This window comes from Ananas comosus, linkage group 8 (assembly GCF_001540865.1).
Source record: "Ananas comosus cultivar F153 linkage group 8, ASM154086v1, whole genome shotgun sequence".
Classification (NCBI taxonomy): domain Eukaryota; kingdom Viridiplantae; phylum Streptophyta; class Magnoliopsida; order Poales; family Bromeliaceae; genus Ananas; species Ananas comosus.
Genome location: NC_033628.1, coordinates 9,746,864 through 9,762,721, shown reverse-complemented (window position 1 = coordinate 9,762,721; position 15,858 = coordinate 9,746,864). Strand labels below are relative to the sequence as shown.

The window sequence follows — 15,858 nt, the reverse complement described above, 5'->3', positions numbered from 1 at the left end:
ACATGTAATTTTTACTTTTATTTAAAAATTATAATCCTTTTCATTATAATTTACAAATATTTTTTAAATTTTAATATTAAAAAATATACAACGGTTATAATATTTTTCTCTAAGATTTATAAAGTTTTTAAAACTATTAATATTAAAAAAAATACCAAACATATTTTTAGATGAAGGCAAAAATTAAATAGTATATTTAAAAAGAACAACGCCTCGTTGGTTAGCTTCCTAATAAAGTTTATCTATATATATATACACATCATAAATATAGTTCGGATGAAATCAAATTCAGATTCGAATTTAAATTTGGCTTTGCCAGTGTTCAAATTTAATGGCTTGAAATTTCTTCAAATTTGGACTTACTAGGATTTGAAATTGAATTATTTTTGATTTTAACATGGTTTTAATCTCTAATACTTGAGTTCATATCCAATGTTTTTCTTTTTTTTTTTTTTTTTGAATTCTAAATATATTTTAAAGTTTCCTAATCTTTTATAAATTTTACAGCATAAAATATATCGAAAAATCTCATTGAATAGCTTATACGTAGAAAATTCTTGGGAATCGGATTCAGGTTTGAATTCAAAACTAATTTTAATATGTTTTCAATAGTATTCAATATTATTTTCTCAAAATTCTCAACATATTTTTGATTTTCTATTTTTTATAAATTTTATAAGCTTTTTATATGCTAGCAAATCTTGTTTTAATGTTAGCTTTATCTATTCATTAAATATCTGATTTGAATATCGTTTAATATATGAATATGTTTTTATCGAATATAAATTTTTAATTTTAATATTTCATCAATATTTTGAATCTATATTTGGATCTGATACGGAAATATAAACATGATATGGATTATATAATCATCTTTCTCATTTTTCATCCATAAGAAGGCAAATATGTATAGAAGCCCCTTAATTATAGGTAATTTTTGAAATAAAATATTGAAAAAACTTCAAAAAAACCCCTGTGGTTTCGCAGTTTCTCACTGTAGTACCCTGTGATTTAAAGTGTATCAATTTGCCCCCTGTGATTTTATTTTTATCTTTTCAGCAGCTTTTTTTTTTAATATTTCATTAAATTATATACAAAAAAACTTCAGATACCTAGATTTATCGAATATTTATTTTAGTACCCTTTAATTTTAACTTTATCACTAATTTAAGAAAAATAATAAAATTGATAATAAAAAAAGAAAAACGAAACCACAGGAGGGCAAATTGATACACTTTAAACCACGAGGTACTAAACTAAGAAAGTGGAAAACCACAGGGGGTTTTTTGAAGTTATCCCTAAAATATTTAAACTCTTTTTTATGGAGAGTTTTTTTATTTTTAATTTGGATAATTTATAAAAAAAACTTCAAATATCACCCATGTCACCAAGTGGTTTTGCACTTTCTCACTTTAGTACCTATAGTTTAAAGTGTATCATTTTCACACCCTATGACTTTATTTTTTCTTTATGTTATCCCCTTGACTAAATTTTTTCATTATATCAGTAACAAAGATAAAACTAAAGAATACTAAAATAAATATTTGATAAACTATAGATGGGGTATCTGAAATTTTTTGTGTATGATTTAACGAAAAATTAAAGGAGGGCTAACAAAAAGAAAAAAAAGAAACCACAAGGTACTAAATTAATACACCTTAAACCATATTTTACTAAAGTGAGAAAGCGTGAAACCACAGAAATGGTATTTGAAGTTACCCTAATTTATATTATGTTGATAATGATATATAAGAACTTGATAAATGTTAAGTAAAAATGCATGGAGCACCCTCAATTAGCGGCCATTCGGAAATGGCCGCATCATTTTTTTTTTTTTAATTGAGACCACGGATAAATTTAATATAATTCTCAAAAAAAATTAATAAAAATTACTGAATTCTTAAAAAAAAAAAAAAGATTTTGAGATAGTCTCGAAAAGTGGTTGCTACGGCTCTTTCAACAAACTAGTAAAACTAATAATTGAGGGGATCATTGCATACTTTTAAATAAAAATTTTTATCAACAAACTAGTAAAACTAATAATTGTGAATGTTTATTTTGATAAATCTTTATCGATATGAAAAATGATATTAAAAATAAATACATACTAAAATTCAGGATCATAAACAAAATTATAATAACTCACAGAGTGTTATAGAGAGAAATTCTTATCGATGGTAATTTTTCACCAAATTGCATATGAAAAGGTTGCAGAACTAATACCTCCTTTATATAGAGTTCAAATTAATTTTCCATCAAAATCTGATTAGAATTCTATTTAATTTAAATAGATTAAAAAAATTAAAATATACCATACCAAACAGTTCTATATCTATTAGTATTTATTTTTATCTATAGTAAATTCAAATTTAAATATAATTAATTAGGGCACATTTATGAAAATTCTAATATGTTTAACTAATAAAATTGGGAATTTAATTTGTTATCTGCCACTGTTCATTTTTTCAAAAAATATTAATTCAACTAAGATAATCAATGTAAATTAAAATAATTAAAAACTAAGAAATTGTATATTACAAAAAGATTGCTGAAAGGTGGGCCTATAAATTAGGAAAAATTCTAAAATGTAACCGGTATATTGGTGATGTGGCGTAACAAATCAATCAAATGTATCATTTTAGAAATATATGTCCCATCATGATTGTAAAAAAATATTTTATTATACTTTTGTTTGAAAAGAAAGAATGTGATTGGCTTGTTATTGATGACGTGGTGCAAGTGTGACAGTGTAGAATTTCTATACACATATTTTAACTTACATAAATATAAATATAATTATTATAATTTCTATACACGGATGCCCCATTTGGAGGCCGCAAAGTCAAATGGATAATCCATTTCCAAAATCAAAAGAAAGATGTGATGGCAACATGGGCACCGCCATTAGTGTGAATTTACCGAGCTGAGCACCAATTAGTTCATATATAATAAGCGAAAAAAAATTAAAATATAATTATTTATTTATATATAAATATAAAATATATGTATTTGAGTTATTATTTAGTCAAACATGAGCGAGCTGATTCCAACTCGTGTCCGTCTCGTTTATTAAACGAGCTAAAAAATTCAGCTCATATTCGGCTTGTTTACTAAACGAGTAACTCGATTTCGAGTCGAACATGAACTGGCTCGCGAACGGCGAGCTGAATTGTCACCCCTACATCCAAGTAAACAACTCAATCCATATCGAACAGCTGCTGATTCGGCCCCTTCCAATTAAAACACAACTCTCAAGACCCGCTCCGCTCTCCTTGACCTGCTGCTCTTCGAGTTGATTACCCCGTTGAACCAGTCGTTCTTCCCTCTTGCTTTCCCAGCTCCTTCTTCCACTTTCAGAAGGNTTTACATAGAGATGACTGCTTAATTTCACATAGATTGTCACCCCTACATCAGAGGGGAGGGTGAGCATGTGCTGGATTGCCATCATTGTTGTATGCTCATATTCGACTTGTTAACTAAACAAGTAATTCGATTTCGAACTTATTTCGAGTCGAACACAAGCTAGTTCGCGCACAGCGAGCTGAATTATCACCTCTCCATCAGATGGAAGGGTGGGCGCGAACTGGATTGCCGTCATTGTTGTATGCTTTCTGAACTCCAAAAAGGATGCCCTGCCCCAGCTTGACGACCAAAGGCAGCAAAAGCGTCCACGGCTCTGTTACATTCGAACTTCAGAATGTTTGTAAAAGTAGAAAGAAGGCTAAAACAATCAGCAAACTATATTATACACTTTCCATGAGGTTTTTTCAACCTTCTGTAGGATAGAGACAGCGTTGGTTGATTCACTTTCGAATATAATGTTACTTTCATATAATTTTCTCTAAACATATATATCAAATAGTAAATATATTCCTACAAAGTTCAACTTTTTATGTTTATTCTTACAAAAATCTAGTAATATTCATATTTATCTCTCTGATTTGTTACCGTTAGAGTACTGTTTATTTCAAGAGTTTCAACTGTTAAAATTATATAAAAATGTCCTTCCAAAAATCTCCAACGATCACTTTCTTCTTTTTTGCCATCATAAATAATATAAGAGAGGAAAAAAAAGTCAATTTATCTCATTCACTAATCAGAGTAAGTATTTTATCTATAGTTAACTATATTTATCTGACGGATTCTAACAGTCAGGGTATATTTGAAAACGTTAGGACTTTTATAGGAATAAATATAAAAAGTTAAACTTTATATGAATATATTTGCTATTCAAAATATTTACAAGAAGTTATACGCAATTAACCATCAAATATAATACATTGAAAATCAATTATTTTGATTCTGAATAGGGCAGTAAGCGAGTACCAAGAATAAGAGTAACAAATAAAAAAAACGGCCTGTCTTGAATCCGTTACAATCTGGCAAGAAAACGGGGCGGGAGGTAGGAGAACACTTCTGCCTTCGAATTCACCCCGTTTGCATCCCTACCTAAAGAGACTTGTGGATTTATAAAACATTATACTCAATTAATTTTTTATTTAAAATAAAATAAAATAAAAATTTTAGTTCAAATCCATTTAAATTTTGTCTAATTACTAAGTTTATTTTATATGCATTGTCAAATTATTAAATATTACATGTCATATTAAGAATGTAAAGCAATTAAATATTACTTAATTAATATATTGTTTAAAAAACAATTATCTTAACATATTTTAGTAAATTGACAAATATTAAAAAGAATCAAAGTTGGTAATCTAAAAGTATAAATAAATTAATAACTATATAATAATATGAGTTGAGCTAGAATGCTATCGGTTGCAAATGAGCTCCGTTGCCAACCATTTGTTTTCGATGATGGAGCCTCTAAATCGACGATCGACACCGTTGAACATGGTCTATACCATTTGAAGCATCTAAAAACTAAATTTCATACTTTTTCGATATTGTTCTCTTGCCTATCAAGTGGACACAAAATGAACGGTTGAAAATGAATATTCTTTAAAAAGTGATGATAAGAATATTGTATTTCAAAAAAAAAAAGATTGAGATTGAGACTATAGATCTTGTTCTAAATAGTTTAAAAAATTTTCTAACCAAAATTCAATTGATTTGAATATCTTTATACCGTTAAATAAGAAAACGTCCCAGATATCAACCATTAAAATTACAAATTTTGAAATCCTTTGATCATTAGGTCAATGATGTCAAAAAGATTCAAAATTTGGTTTCTAAATATTTCAAATAGTATAGATCATATTCAACGGTGCCGATCGTCAATTTGGAGGCTTTATCATCGAAAACAAATAAATGACAACGAAGTCCGTTTATTACCGATAGCTTTCCAGCTCTATTTATAATAATATATTATATATTTTGCGGGGCGTGGAATAGTATTCCCATCTTGCGCATCCCAGCAGGTAGCGATAATTCTCGTCCCTGCTGGGACAAAATGCTCTACTTCCCTGCCCTATGCTGGGCAGATCCCTACGGGGATCTAGGTCTGCGGAAAAAATTGTTCTATCTGGTGTGAAACAGTGGGATTATTTTATTGGATTGGATTCATACTGACTTTGGGCTTAATTGGGTAATTGAGACCAAAGGCTTTTTATGCAAATTACGGAGGCCCATAATTAGGGTTTTACTCGGTTTGGTTTTCTTCAGTTTTTAAGTCAAATCTCCAAAACAAACTGAACTTTTCGGCTTGAAAAAAAAAATTACAACGGAACCAAACCGATTTATGCTCACAAGTGACCCAAACCAAACCAAATTGTTTGATTAGGTTTTATAAATTTTTTTTTTCTTTTTCTTGTGAATTAATTTATAATTTAAGATTCTTGAATCCTTGGAAAATCACACACAAAATTTAATTATAAACATAGAATTGCTCAAAATGTGTTGATACATGATCAAAATTTAATCATAAATATGAAATTTTAATAAATTATTTTAAATAAAAAATATATAAATTATTACTATTTGGTTTTCGCTGCAGTTCAGTTAAAGAGGTATGTTCAAACCAAACTGAAATCAAAAATTGACTTTTAGTAAATTTGAAAACCGAACTGAAGTGAAAATTATGTAAACCGAACTAAATAGTTTTATTTGGTTCGGTTCGGGTTGGTTTATGGTTTGGGACCAAACTGTGTACACCCCTATCCATGATCATGATGTGGTGGTGTTTCTCATTTTATTAGAAACTACGAGAGAATTTATATTTATTCCGAACACATATGCAGTAAAAAAAAAGTAAAAAGTTAATTATCTTTTACCAAGCAATAATAATTTAAAAATAAAAATAATGAAAATAAATATTTTACATAATATTTAGCCGAAAAAAGATGATTGTTAAAAACATAATAGAAAAATACAGAAAAAATGTAATGTAAAAAAAATGGATAATTATTTGAAGAAGAATTTTAAAAGAAAATGCAAAACATACCTTGAATGCTATTTTTTTGGTGTTAAATAGTTATAGATGAAATCTACTATGGAATTTATATATTCATAGCAGTTTAATCTAAATAGAGACAGAATATTAGAGTTATTTAATCCAAATAATTTTTTCTTGCTTAAAACACAATTTTATCTTATTTTAGTATATCTCTATAATCTAATTTACTTTAATACAATTTCTCTTTAGAGTTGAACATATTGATATTGATTAAATTATTAAAAAAACAATCTAAAATTAGGAAGCAGAAATAGTTTTTTTGTTTCCTGAAATTTTCATCGCGTCGATGGTTTAGTAAATGTGCATTCCCATTATCGATATCTAAATAAAAATAAAAATAAAAATGTATAGACCTTATTTGAACTATGGATTATTTGATTTGGCTATTCATTTCCTTTAAAATTTTAATTTTACTACTTAATTTTTCAATTTATTTGATTTAAAGTCAGAGACGATACTTTGACTTCAAAATTTAAGCTAATTACTTGCTTTAATAAATTTATAGTTGTAAGAATTGTATGAAATATACTAACTAAATTATTAAAGATAAACAATGTATTTAAATTTCAAAATGAAAGTACTATTGACTGATTTAAATTAAACAAACCGAAAAATTAGATGATAAAGTCAAAATTTCGAAAAATTGGGTAGCCAAATTTAGATGGTTTATAGTTCAGATAAGTTTCATATATATAGTAATATTATAATATATAGTATATATATACTATATATAGTATATAATATATCCAAAAAATTAAAAAAAAAAAGAAAAAAAATAATTACATTATAAGTATAACTATCCGACCCGCTACCAATAATAATTCGTTGAGCCCAAACTACTAGTCCAAAATATTTAAGCGCAATTATTATTAGTAACATATGAGGCTTCATATAATCCAATTAGAATCATTTTTCTATCTGATGTGGACCTGATTCGACGTTGGACTCGTAGGGCTCGTCAGGTCCAAATCCAGATTACAAACATACAAATCAGAATTATCAGCCAATGTGAGATTCTATAGGTGGCTCCTACGGGTTCAAAAGATAGGAGGCAATGTGAGATTTTAGAGGTAGCTCCTATCAGTTCAAGAGATGGTTCCCACCAAATTTATTGGTGTAGCACTTTCCTCCACATAACACTTAAGCTCTCACACTTCCGGCTGGTATTCGACTTTAATACTAATTGTAACGACCCAGCCGCTAGCAATAATAACCAGTTGATTCACACTATCGACTCAAAATGTTTAAACCCAATTACTACTACTAACGTATGAGGCCTCAATAATCCAATAAGAATCGTTTTCTCATCTGATGTGAGATTATTAGAGCGTTACAACAAGACTATCATTAATAAAACCACAATGCATAGTAATATTTAAAACTCTAATCAAGTAACAAAGATTCAATATAAGGATTCTCGCCTTCTAATACAACTAACATATTACAAACCTCTTAGGTTTGATACATAGTATAACTCACTATCAACTGTAAAACGTAGAGCGTGTTTAGTTCGTTTCTTTTTTACGCCGAATCGGAATCAGAATGGACAAGTCCGTTTCTCCGTATTTGATATGCGAAATTTTCATCCTAATTCTGATTCTCGAGTAAATGGGAATCCCTCCAATTATCCCTTATTCCAATCTGATATTTTAGCTTAGATTGAAAATTGAATCCGGATGGAATGAATATGTTCGGATTAAATTTAATTTTTTTAAGCTTATTTTTTAATTAAAACATGAGTTTAAGTTTAAAAATTATATTTATAAATTAAAATTAAAATTCAATCAAGCATTTCGAATCTAATTTATAAATTTTAATTTAAATTTAATTTAAAATCTAAAATTGTATTCAAATTTTATTTAAAATTTAAATTAAATTTATGAATTCAAACTGAAATTTAAATTATAATTTTAAGTTTGAATTTGAATAAATTAAAATTTAGTTTTATATTTTGAATTATTCGTTCAATTTCAAATTTTAATTTTTTATAAATACATTTAAAATTTTGAAATCGCTTTAAAATTTTGACATAAATTTTTAATATTTAATTTTTAGTTTGAATTTAAACTAATATATTATAAAGATAAAATTGACATATTAATTTGATTGCATTGCTGATATCTATCTGAACCAAATCTCGACAATAGGAATGATTTATTCCGATTCCGATTCAGGTGGTGAACCAAGGCGAGCCAAATCTGATTCCGTTTTATGCTTATTCTTATTCTGATTCTGAAATCGATTCTGACTTCGAACTATACACACTCATAGTGCAAATAAATTGAAAAAAATGCAGGCGCACAATTTGCTAAACTCAAGGGCAAAAATTCTATAAGGAGAATATGAAAGTCTTTAAATTAGTTCGCTTTCTAATTGAGAATTTTGCTTTCTTAAAAGATTGATTTAGTGGTCTCGATTGAAAGTAGAGTTAAAATGAAGAGAATTTGACTCCTTCGTTATCTTTTTTTTTTTTATCGCGATGACGAGAAATGGCACCTGCAGGTGAGAAGCACAGCTAGGGTTTTTCCTCTGCTGCATTTGTACCTAGTCTCTCGTTCAGGATTTTGACTCCCATGTACCTGTTTTAATGTACAAATTAATTAAAGATGTTACAAACATAATCATGCTATTACTTTCTCAAAAAGTATAGTTACACTGACAATTATCGCCTAAAAAAGATATCCTTTTTAATGAATGGAAAAATGAAAAAGAAAGATTAAGATGGAAAAATCTCCATGTTCAATATACATAGAGTAAACTTTAATTTGCCACCTCTAGCATCGTGTGGTATAAGGTTTTTTTTTTTTTTTTTTAAGGAGAGAATAATAGCATACTTCTGCTTCATTTAGTATTTTTTAAAAATGAACTCGCTTGAAATTGTAAACAAACTAAGTTTTGTGTTGTGTCATGTGAGATTATAAAATTTCTAACCAATAACGATGCTTTAAAAAAATTATTATACTTTTATATTGTGTAAAAATATTTGATTGGATATTGATATTTTTGCAATAAAGAGACTTTGTATAAAGCAAACTTCAAACATAAAAACGCACATAGCTTATATGAACTACGAGCTATTTTAAATCCGCTGTCCAATCTTTCAAATTTAAATTTTATTATTTAATCTTTTAATTTGTTTGATTCGAGTCAGTCAATAATATTTTGATTTACAAATTTAAATGTATCGTTTATCTTCACAGATTTAGTAAAATAACCTGTACAATTCTCACAACTATATATTCATTAAAGTAACTTAAATTTTAGAGTCAAAATATCATCGACTGACTCAACTCAAATAAATTGAAAGATTGGATAGTAAAATCGAAATTTTAAAAGGTTAAGTAGCTGTTTCAAAATGTTCCGTAGTTCAGGCAAGTTAGTTAATTTAATTTTATTTATCAAAAAAAGTAAGACGGAAAATTGAGGGCAAGTTTTACCTCCCGAGCATCATGACGGTCGCCTGCGGATTAGTCCCCGGAGAGTAGATGAAAGTAGAACTGTCAACAACACGCAGGGCATCCGCGCCAAGAACTCGGTAGTCTGCGTCGACTACTCCCCCCACTCGGCAGCCCCCATGATAGTGCCAGATAGTCATCACAGTATCTTTACAGTACTGCTCCAAAGACCGCGAATCATTCTGGTGCTTGGGAAGCAGATTCACCGGAAAATCCTTGGAGATGTTCAGCAGGCCGGCCTCCGGGAGGTAGGCATACGTGAATTTGGCGAAGGCGTCGGACGCGACGACGCGCTCGATGGTCCGGATGCCGTCGACGCAGCGCCGGAGGTCCTCGGGCTCCTGGAAGTAGTTGAAGGTCACGGCGGGGTTCGCGTCGGGGTTCCTCGACCGGAGCTCGAGGTGGCCCGTCGAGAGCGGCCCGATGATCTTCTCGAGGATGAACCCGCCCTGGAAGTAGGAGTCGTCGAGGCTGTTCATGGCCTCGACGGCTTTGGCTATCGCTTCCGGAGTTCGCTGCTTCGGAGGGACAGTAGACAGTTGGCCGGTCTGCGCAAAGTCGGCAGAAAAGTTTGTCGATCTGTATGTTAAAGCAGTTCGTATTCGAAAACTTTGAGAGACCAATGTATATCTCTCTCAGAATTTGTTTGATTGCATACAACTGTTTTTTTTATTTTATTTTGTTTTAGAGATAAGTAGTATGCTAGCTGTTTCGTTTATTTCATTTAGAATTAAACTTAGCTAAAAATGTGAATCAACTAGGATTCGAATTTGGGTCTCGGATACCAACCACCAAATTCTTTGACACTTGCTCTAGGGACTGTCGGTTTATTACATACAACTGTTGCTACGTTAGAATTATAGCTGTACATAAATTCAAAGATAGACACATTCAAGTTTAACTACTGTAGTTAGAATTTTAATTTTACTAACTTTTTAGTCAACAATATATTGTCTTCAAAATTTAAACTAGTTGTTTATTTAGAAAACTTATAATTACGAAAATTATATAAAATATACTAATTAAAGCTGTAAACATAAATGACATATCTAAAATTTAGAGCCAAAATATTGTTGATTTATTTAAATCAAACATATTAAAAAATTGTATAAGTATAATTAGAATTATAAAAACTTAAATAATTAAATCAAAATAATTCACAATACAGATAAATTCTATACGTTATTACCTTTTAAGATAAAAAAGCTACCTGAGGAGAGAACATGCCAAAATTCCTGCTGCGCGGCAGTTGGGAGTTAGGGGCTGCTGTATCAAAATCTGATCCACTGGCGCCCTCAATGAAGCTCCCGAACTGGGTGATGCCCACCACCTGGATGAGGGAGACCTCGACCAGGGTCGGCGACGGGACGAACACGGCGTTCATCGGGTTATCGGACATCCCGACGCCGACCATCGGCTGGTCGACGACCACGTTGATGCCGAGCGACTCAAGTTGGCCCCGCGGCCCCACGCCGCTCAGCATCAGCACCTGCGGGCTCCCGATCGCCCCCGCGGACACGATGATCTCGTTCTTGGATCCTTTGTTTAGGTATGCGCGGTGCTTCTTGCCGGCCGAGTCCCGGAACACGACGCCATGCGCCGTTGGCCTTACTTTTCCTGTACTAGAAAAAAAGGTGATTCAAATCAAAGTCTCAATCACAAAAAGCCCGACACATCTCATACGGCTGCTCTATACAATGGTGGTGTTACTATTTAGTCGTTAAAAGGTCCTTTCATGCTGAAATCTAAATTTTACAAGTAAAAGTTAAAAAAAAAATTGATAATTTTGTGCATAGCCATTATTTCTTTGAGCAGGAATTATATTAAGGTCATAATGATGTAAATCTTTTGTATTATTTGCGGGCTCCACTTATGGAGCTAGACAACTATATTTTTAAAACTAAGAAAGTCATTTACTTTAATGTTGTTTTTAATAATGAGACATTTGATGCCACAATCAATTTTTTTAAAAATAATTTATTATATAAGAATTATTTAAAAACTAAATCTTAAAATTTTTCGACTTTATTTGTCAAGTGAATAAATAGTTTAAAAATAAATTGTTGAAAATAAAAATTTTATAAAAAATAGTGATAAAAAACTTAAATTTTAGATAAAAAAAATGATCTTACCTTTGATGGTAAATAAAATTTTCTATTAAAATTTTACTTAATTTGTAATGTTCTTTACCGTTGAACATACAAACATGTTACATTGACCACCAACATAATAATTTTTAAAACTCATTAATCACTTAGCAGATGATAAAAAAATTATAAAATTTAATTTTTAAATAATTTAAATAGCATAAATTATATTTATCAAAATTGATCATCAAATCAAACGTCACATTATTGAAAATAACTTGAAATAAAAGTCCTGTACTCTGGAAAGCCATAAGTTTTATTCCCACTTATGTATCCCTTTTAAGCAATAATAATATATATTAAGAAAAATGCTACTTATTCAACAAACTTTCTGGTATAAATCTTATAATCATAATCCAAAGATTTGTGCAATCTTTTTTAAATTTTTAAAATTACAAAAATATGACCATAAGGTGTAAAATTTAACCCTTTTTTTTTTTTTAAATGTAAAGGTGGCATTGCTTTTATTAAATTATTTGAAAAAAAAATTCAAAGTTCAATTGTTGTGACAAATAAAATTAAGATTTAGAACAAGTACACGCATTCAATAGTTTTTTTCAAACACTACTTTGTCATTAATCCAATTTGTTCCAACAACGACATCTCACCTCTGAGCTTGAAACGTATCTTCGCCACGGTCGCACGCAGCAGCACCGTGAGCCTCTCCGGGTGCGCGTACTCGAGCAGGTCCGCCGCAGAGCGCCGGTTGCCGCCCGCGTCGAATATCGTGCCTCCGACCTTCGTCCCGTAGACGTGATCGTAGGTGAATCCGTTGTACGGCGTGACGCCGGCCTGGACGAGCCCATCCCGGAGGGCAGACTGCCACTGCCGTATCGCCGGGCGTTGCGCCACCTTCCGCTCGACCCAGCGGTAGGCCTCGCGCACGAGCGCGGGCCGCCAGGCGGCCTCGCGGACGTAGGCGTCGCTGGCGCGGGTGTAGAAGCCGGCGTTGAGGCAGCTGCCGCCGCCGAGGACGCGGGCGCGGGCGTTGATGACGCCGTCCTCGGAGACGAAGCGCTGCGAGGGGGAGGAGGGGGAGGTGTCGGCGAGGGTGTCGGCGAAGAAGGCGGAGTTGGAGATGTTGCGGTTGCCGTAGGGGGAGGCGCCGCGCTCGAGGAGGAGCACTGTCGAGCCCTCCGAGAGGGTGGCAGCGATCGGGCACCCCGCGGTGCCGCCGCCGACGATGATGTAGTCGTAGTAGGAGATGGCCGGGGCCTGCGTTGCATCCCTCACGAAGGTGTAGTTTGGTGCTGCAGCAAGAAGTGGCGCCAACAATTAACAGTTTAAATTAATTTCACATTTAATTTAAATTTGCTTTTTTTTCAAAAAATTATTGTTCTTTCCACATAGTCTCAACTCTAAGCCCCATATTATCAAAGATTAATTTCACAAGGGTCTCTGCAAATATAGTAAATAATAAATATATTTATATAAATTTTAATTTTTATATATTATTTCTATAAAATCATGATATTTTCAAATATATTCTGCCGTTAGAATCCGTTAAAAAAATTAAGTTAACCATAAGTTAAATACTTAATCCTGATTGGTTTTTGACATTTGTACCCCTCTTATATTATAATATTATGACTTTTGGAGAGATATATTTATAATGACAAAATTGAAAATATAATCAGCTATCTAACGGTAACAGACCAGATAGATATATTTGAAAATATGAGGACTTTTGCAGGAATAATATATGAAAGTTGAATTTTATAGGATATATTTGTCATTCACTATATTTGTAGGGACTTATATGAAATTAACCCAATTATCAAACTAGGCTTTGAAAGAAAATTCTAATAAAAATATATAGATTTATTTTCGTACTTAATTATTTGCCGGCTAATAAAACTATATCAATTAATGATTAACAACAAATAAAATCATTAAATTTGATCATTTTTGGAACTAACATAAATATAAAAATTTAAATAAAAAATTATAAGTTAAGAAAGCTTCAATCAAAATAAAAATCGTTAACGACCCTATTTTAAAATGGCCTATAATTGAGGGGATCTCCCGTACATTTTTACCGGACAATTAATATTATATTTCTAGGGATATCTAATATACATCCAACGGACAAAAATATCTTTATTGATTTTCAAAAATTTTATTAAGGAATAAATATATCTCTTATTTGAGAATTTACTAATGAAATTTGGGATTTAGAAAGGTATTTGGGGAATAAAGAGGATAAATTAAAATTTTGCAATAGTAATAAAAAAATATAAACAAAAAGCCCCAATTTTTTATTAAAATGGAGAGATGAGAAAACTTACCTTTTTCTGAGTAGCAGAAGCCCAGGGAGATGAGAATAGCAACAAAAATTGCCCATGTCTCGAGGCCTTTGGCCTTTTGATCGCCAATCATATTAGAAATATTAGAATTATAGGATAGCGAAAATTTATAAACTGAATAGATAATGTATTCAGAAACCGAAATCGAAAATTAAGAAGGTATAAAAGTCCCGAGTAATTAACTTAGAAAATTTATATTAAGAAATGGGTTTTTAGTTTCTGAGCTTTCTCAAATATATAAAGCTATAGTAGGGAACAATAATAGTACACTGTTACATTATTTATGTGGATACCATAAAATGGTGCAGCAAAAAAATGTGCTCCGGTTTATTAGCACAAGAATAGAAGCTTCTTATAAACAATAATAGATGGAGAGATGAGAGACTCTTTGAGCCCTCTCTACATGCCACAGGTGTGGCCGATTATAAAGGGGAAACATTATTATAGCCATTGAAGAGTCCAGTGCGTAGAGAATGGTAAAGTATTATTGCTATTTTTTATTACTTTTTATTTGCTAAATATAGAAATTTTTCGGTCAATATTCGTTTTTTTCATTTTTCTTACCTGTTATTCAAAAATCTATACTTTATTTTTTAAAAAATAAAAAATATTTACTTTAACTTCTGCCGTCAGTGTTTCGTCGGGATTCCATTTATATCCTATTTCTTATACCTAAAATATTCTTGAAACCCTTATCTTTCCTCATCCTTGGCCGCGCCACTTTGCCCTCCACCGCGTCACCTCACCCTCCGCCGCCCCACCCTTGCCGACCTCTCTGTCCATGCCCACACACAGGTCCTTGTCCGTCTCTGCCGCCTCACCCTCGCCCTCGCCTACTTCTCGATCCATGCCCATCTCGAAGAAAAAGATAGGCAATTTGATCATTTTATCACAGGGTATTTTTCTGTGAATATTTTTTATTTTTTAAGAGAGTAAAGTGTAGATTTTTGAATAATACGAGAAAGTGAAAAAGTGATAAGGGAGATAAGATTACACTTTCTTTAAAGTTACTCTTTGTAACTACAGTTAGAATTGTAACCAATTTGAGTGCAGTTCTAGCTACTATAACTAGGTCTTCTTAATTGTTAGATTCAAATGTATCAAATCAGCTACCGAATTTAAATTTGCATATAGTTACAAGTGCACTTCAATTGCAAATGCAGGTAAAATTAAACAACCCCTTAATACACTGGTCCAAATTTGAAGCACCATATGCGGCGGATCTCTAAATATGATAAATGATGAATGTAGTATATGTTTTATTGCAATCGGGGAGTCCCCCTGATTTTTCAGTTCAACATTCTAATTTTTATATAGAGAAAAGATTATACATAACTCGATAGATCGCATAGCGTTAAATATAAGATGGAAAAAATATTGATAAATTTATAAACAAAAGTGTAGGCAATAATTTACCTTCTAATAGAAAATATAAATAAGGACTAAAGTGAATCTATTTTAAGATCTTAGGGACCACTAAAGTTAAATTTGAAAGTTTGAGGATTGAAAAGAAACTTGGCTGAAAGTTTTGGAAA

General features: G+C 31.3%; 1 protein-coding gene across 1 annotated transcript; it reads right to left on the bottom strand.

Moving 5' to 3' along the window:
• On the bottom strand, positions 3,561-15,178 carry LOC109714618 (protein HOTHEAD-like). Its single transcript, XM_020239315.1, has 7 exons — positions 15,065-15,178; positions 14,306-14,378; positions 12,626-13,267; positions 11,081-11,487; positions 9,853-10,418; positions 8,960-8,994; positions 3,561-3,676 (listed from the first exon to the last, which is right to left on the bottom strand). Exons 1-7 carry the CDS (start codon positions 15,176-15,178, stop codon positions 3,561-3,563), a joined length of 1,953 nt encoding a protein of 650 aa, XP_020094904.1.

Bases quoted from the DNA above. Each gene is read 5' to 3' on its own strand.
- LOC109714618 (XM_020239315.1), bottom strand. From the start codon at position 15,178: ATGGGCATGGATCGAGAAGTAGGCGAGGGCGAGGGTGAGGCGGCAGAG. The intron at 11,488-12,625 runs GTGAGATGTCGT...TTTCTAGTACAG, and splicing joins GATACGTTTCAAGCTCAGAG to GAAAAGTAAGGCCAACGGCG. The intron at 3,677-8,959 runs GTACAAATGCAG...CGAATGTAACAG, and splicing joins AATCCTGAACGAGAGACTAG to AGCCGTGGACGCTTTTGCTG.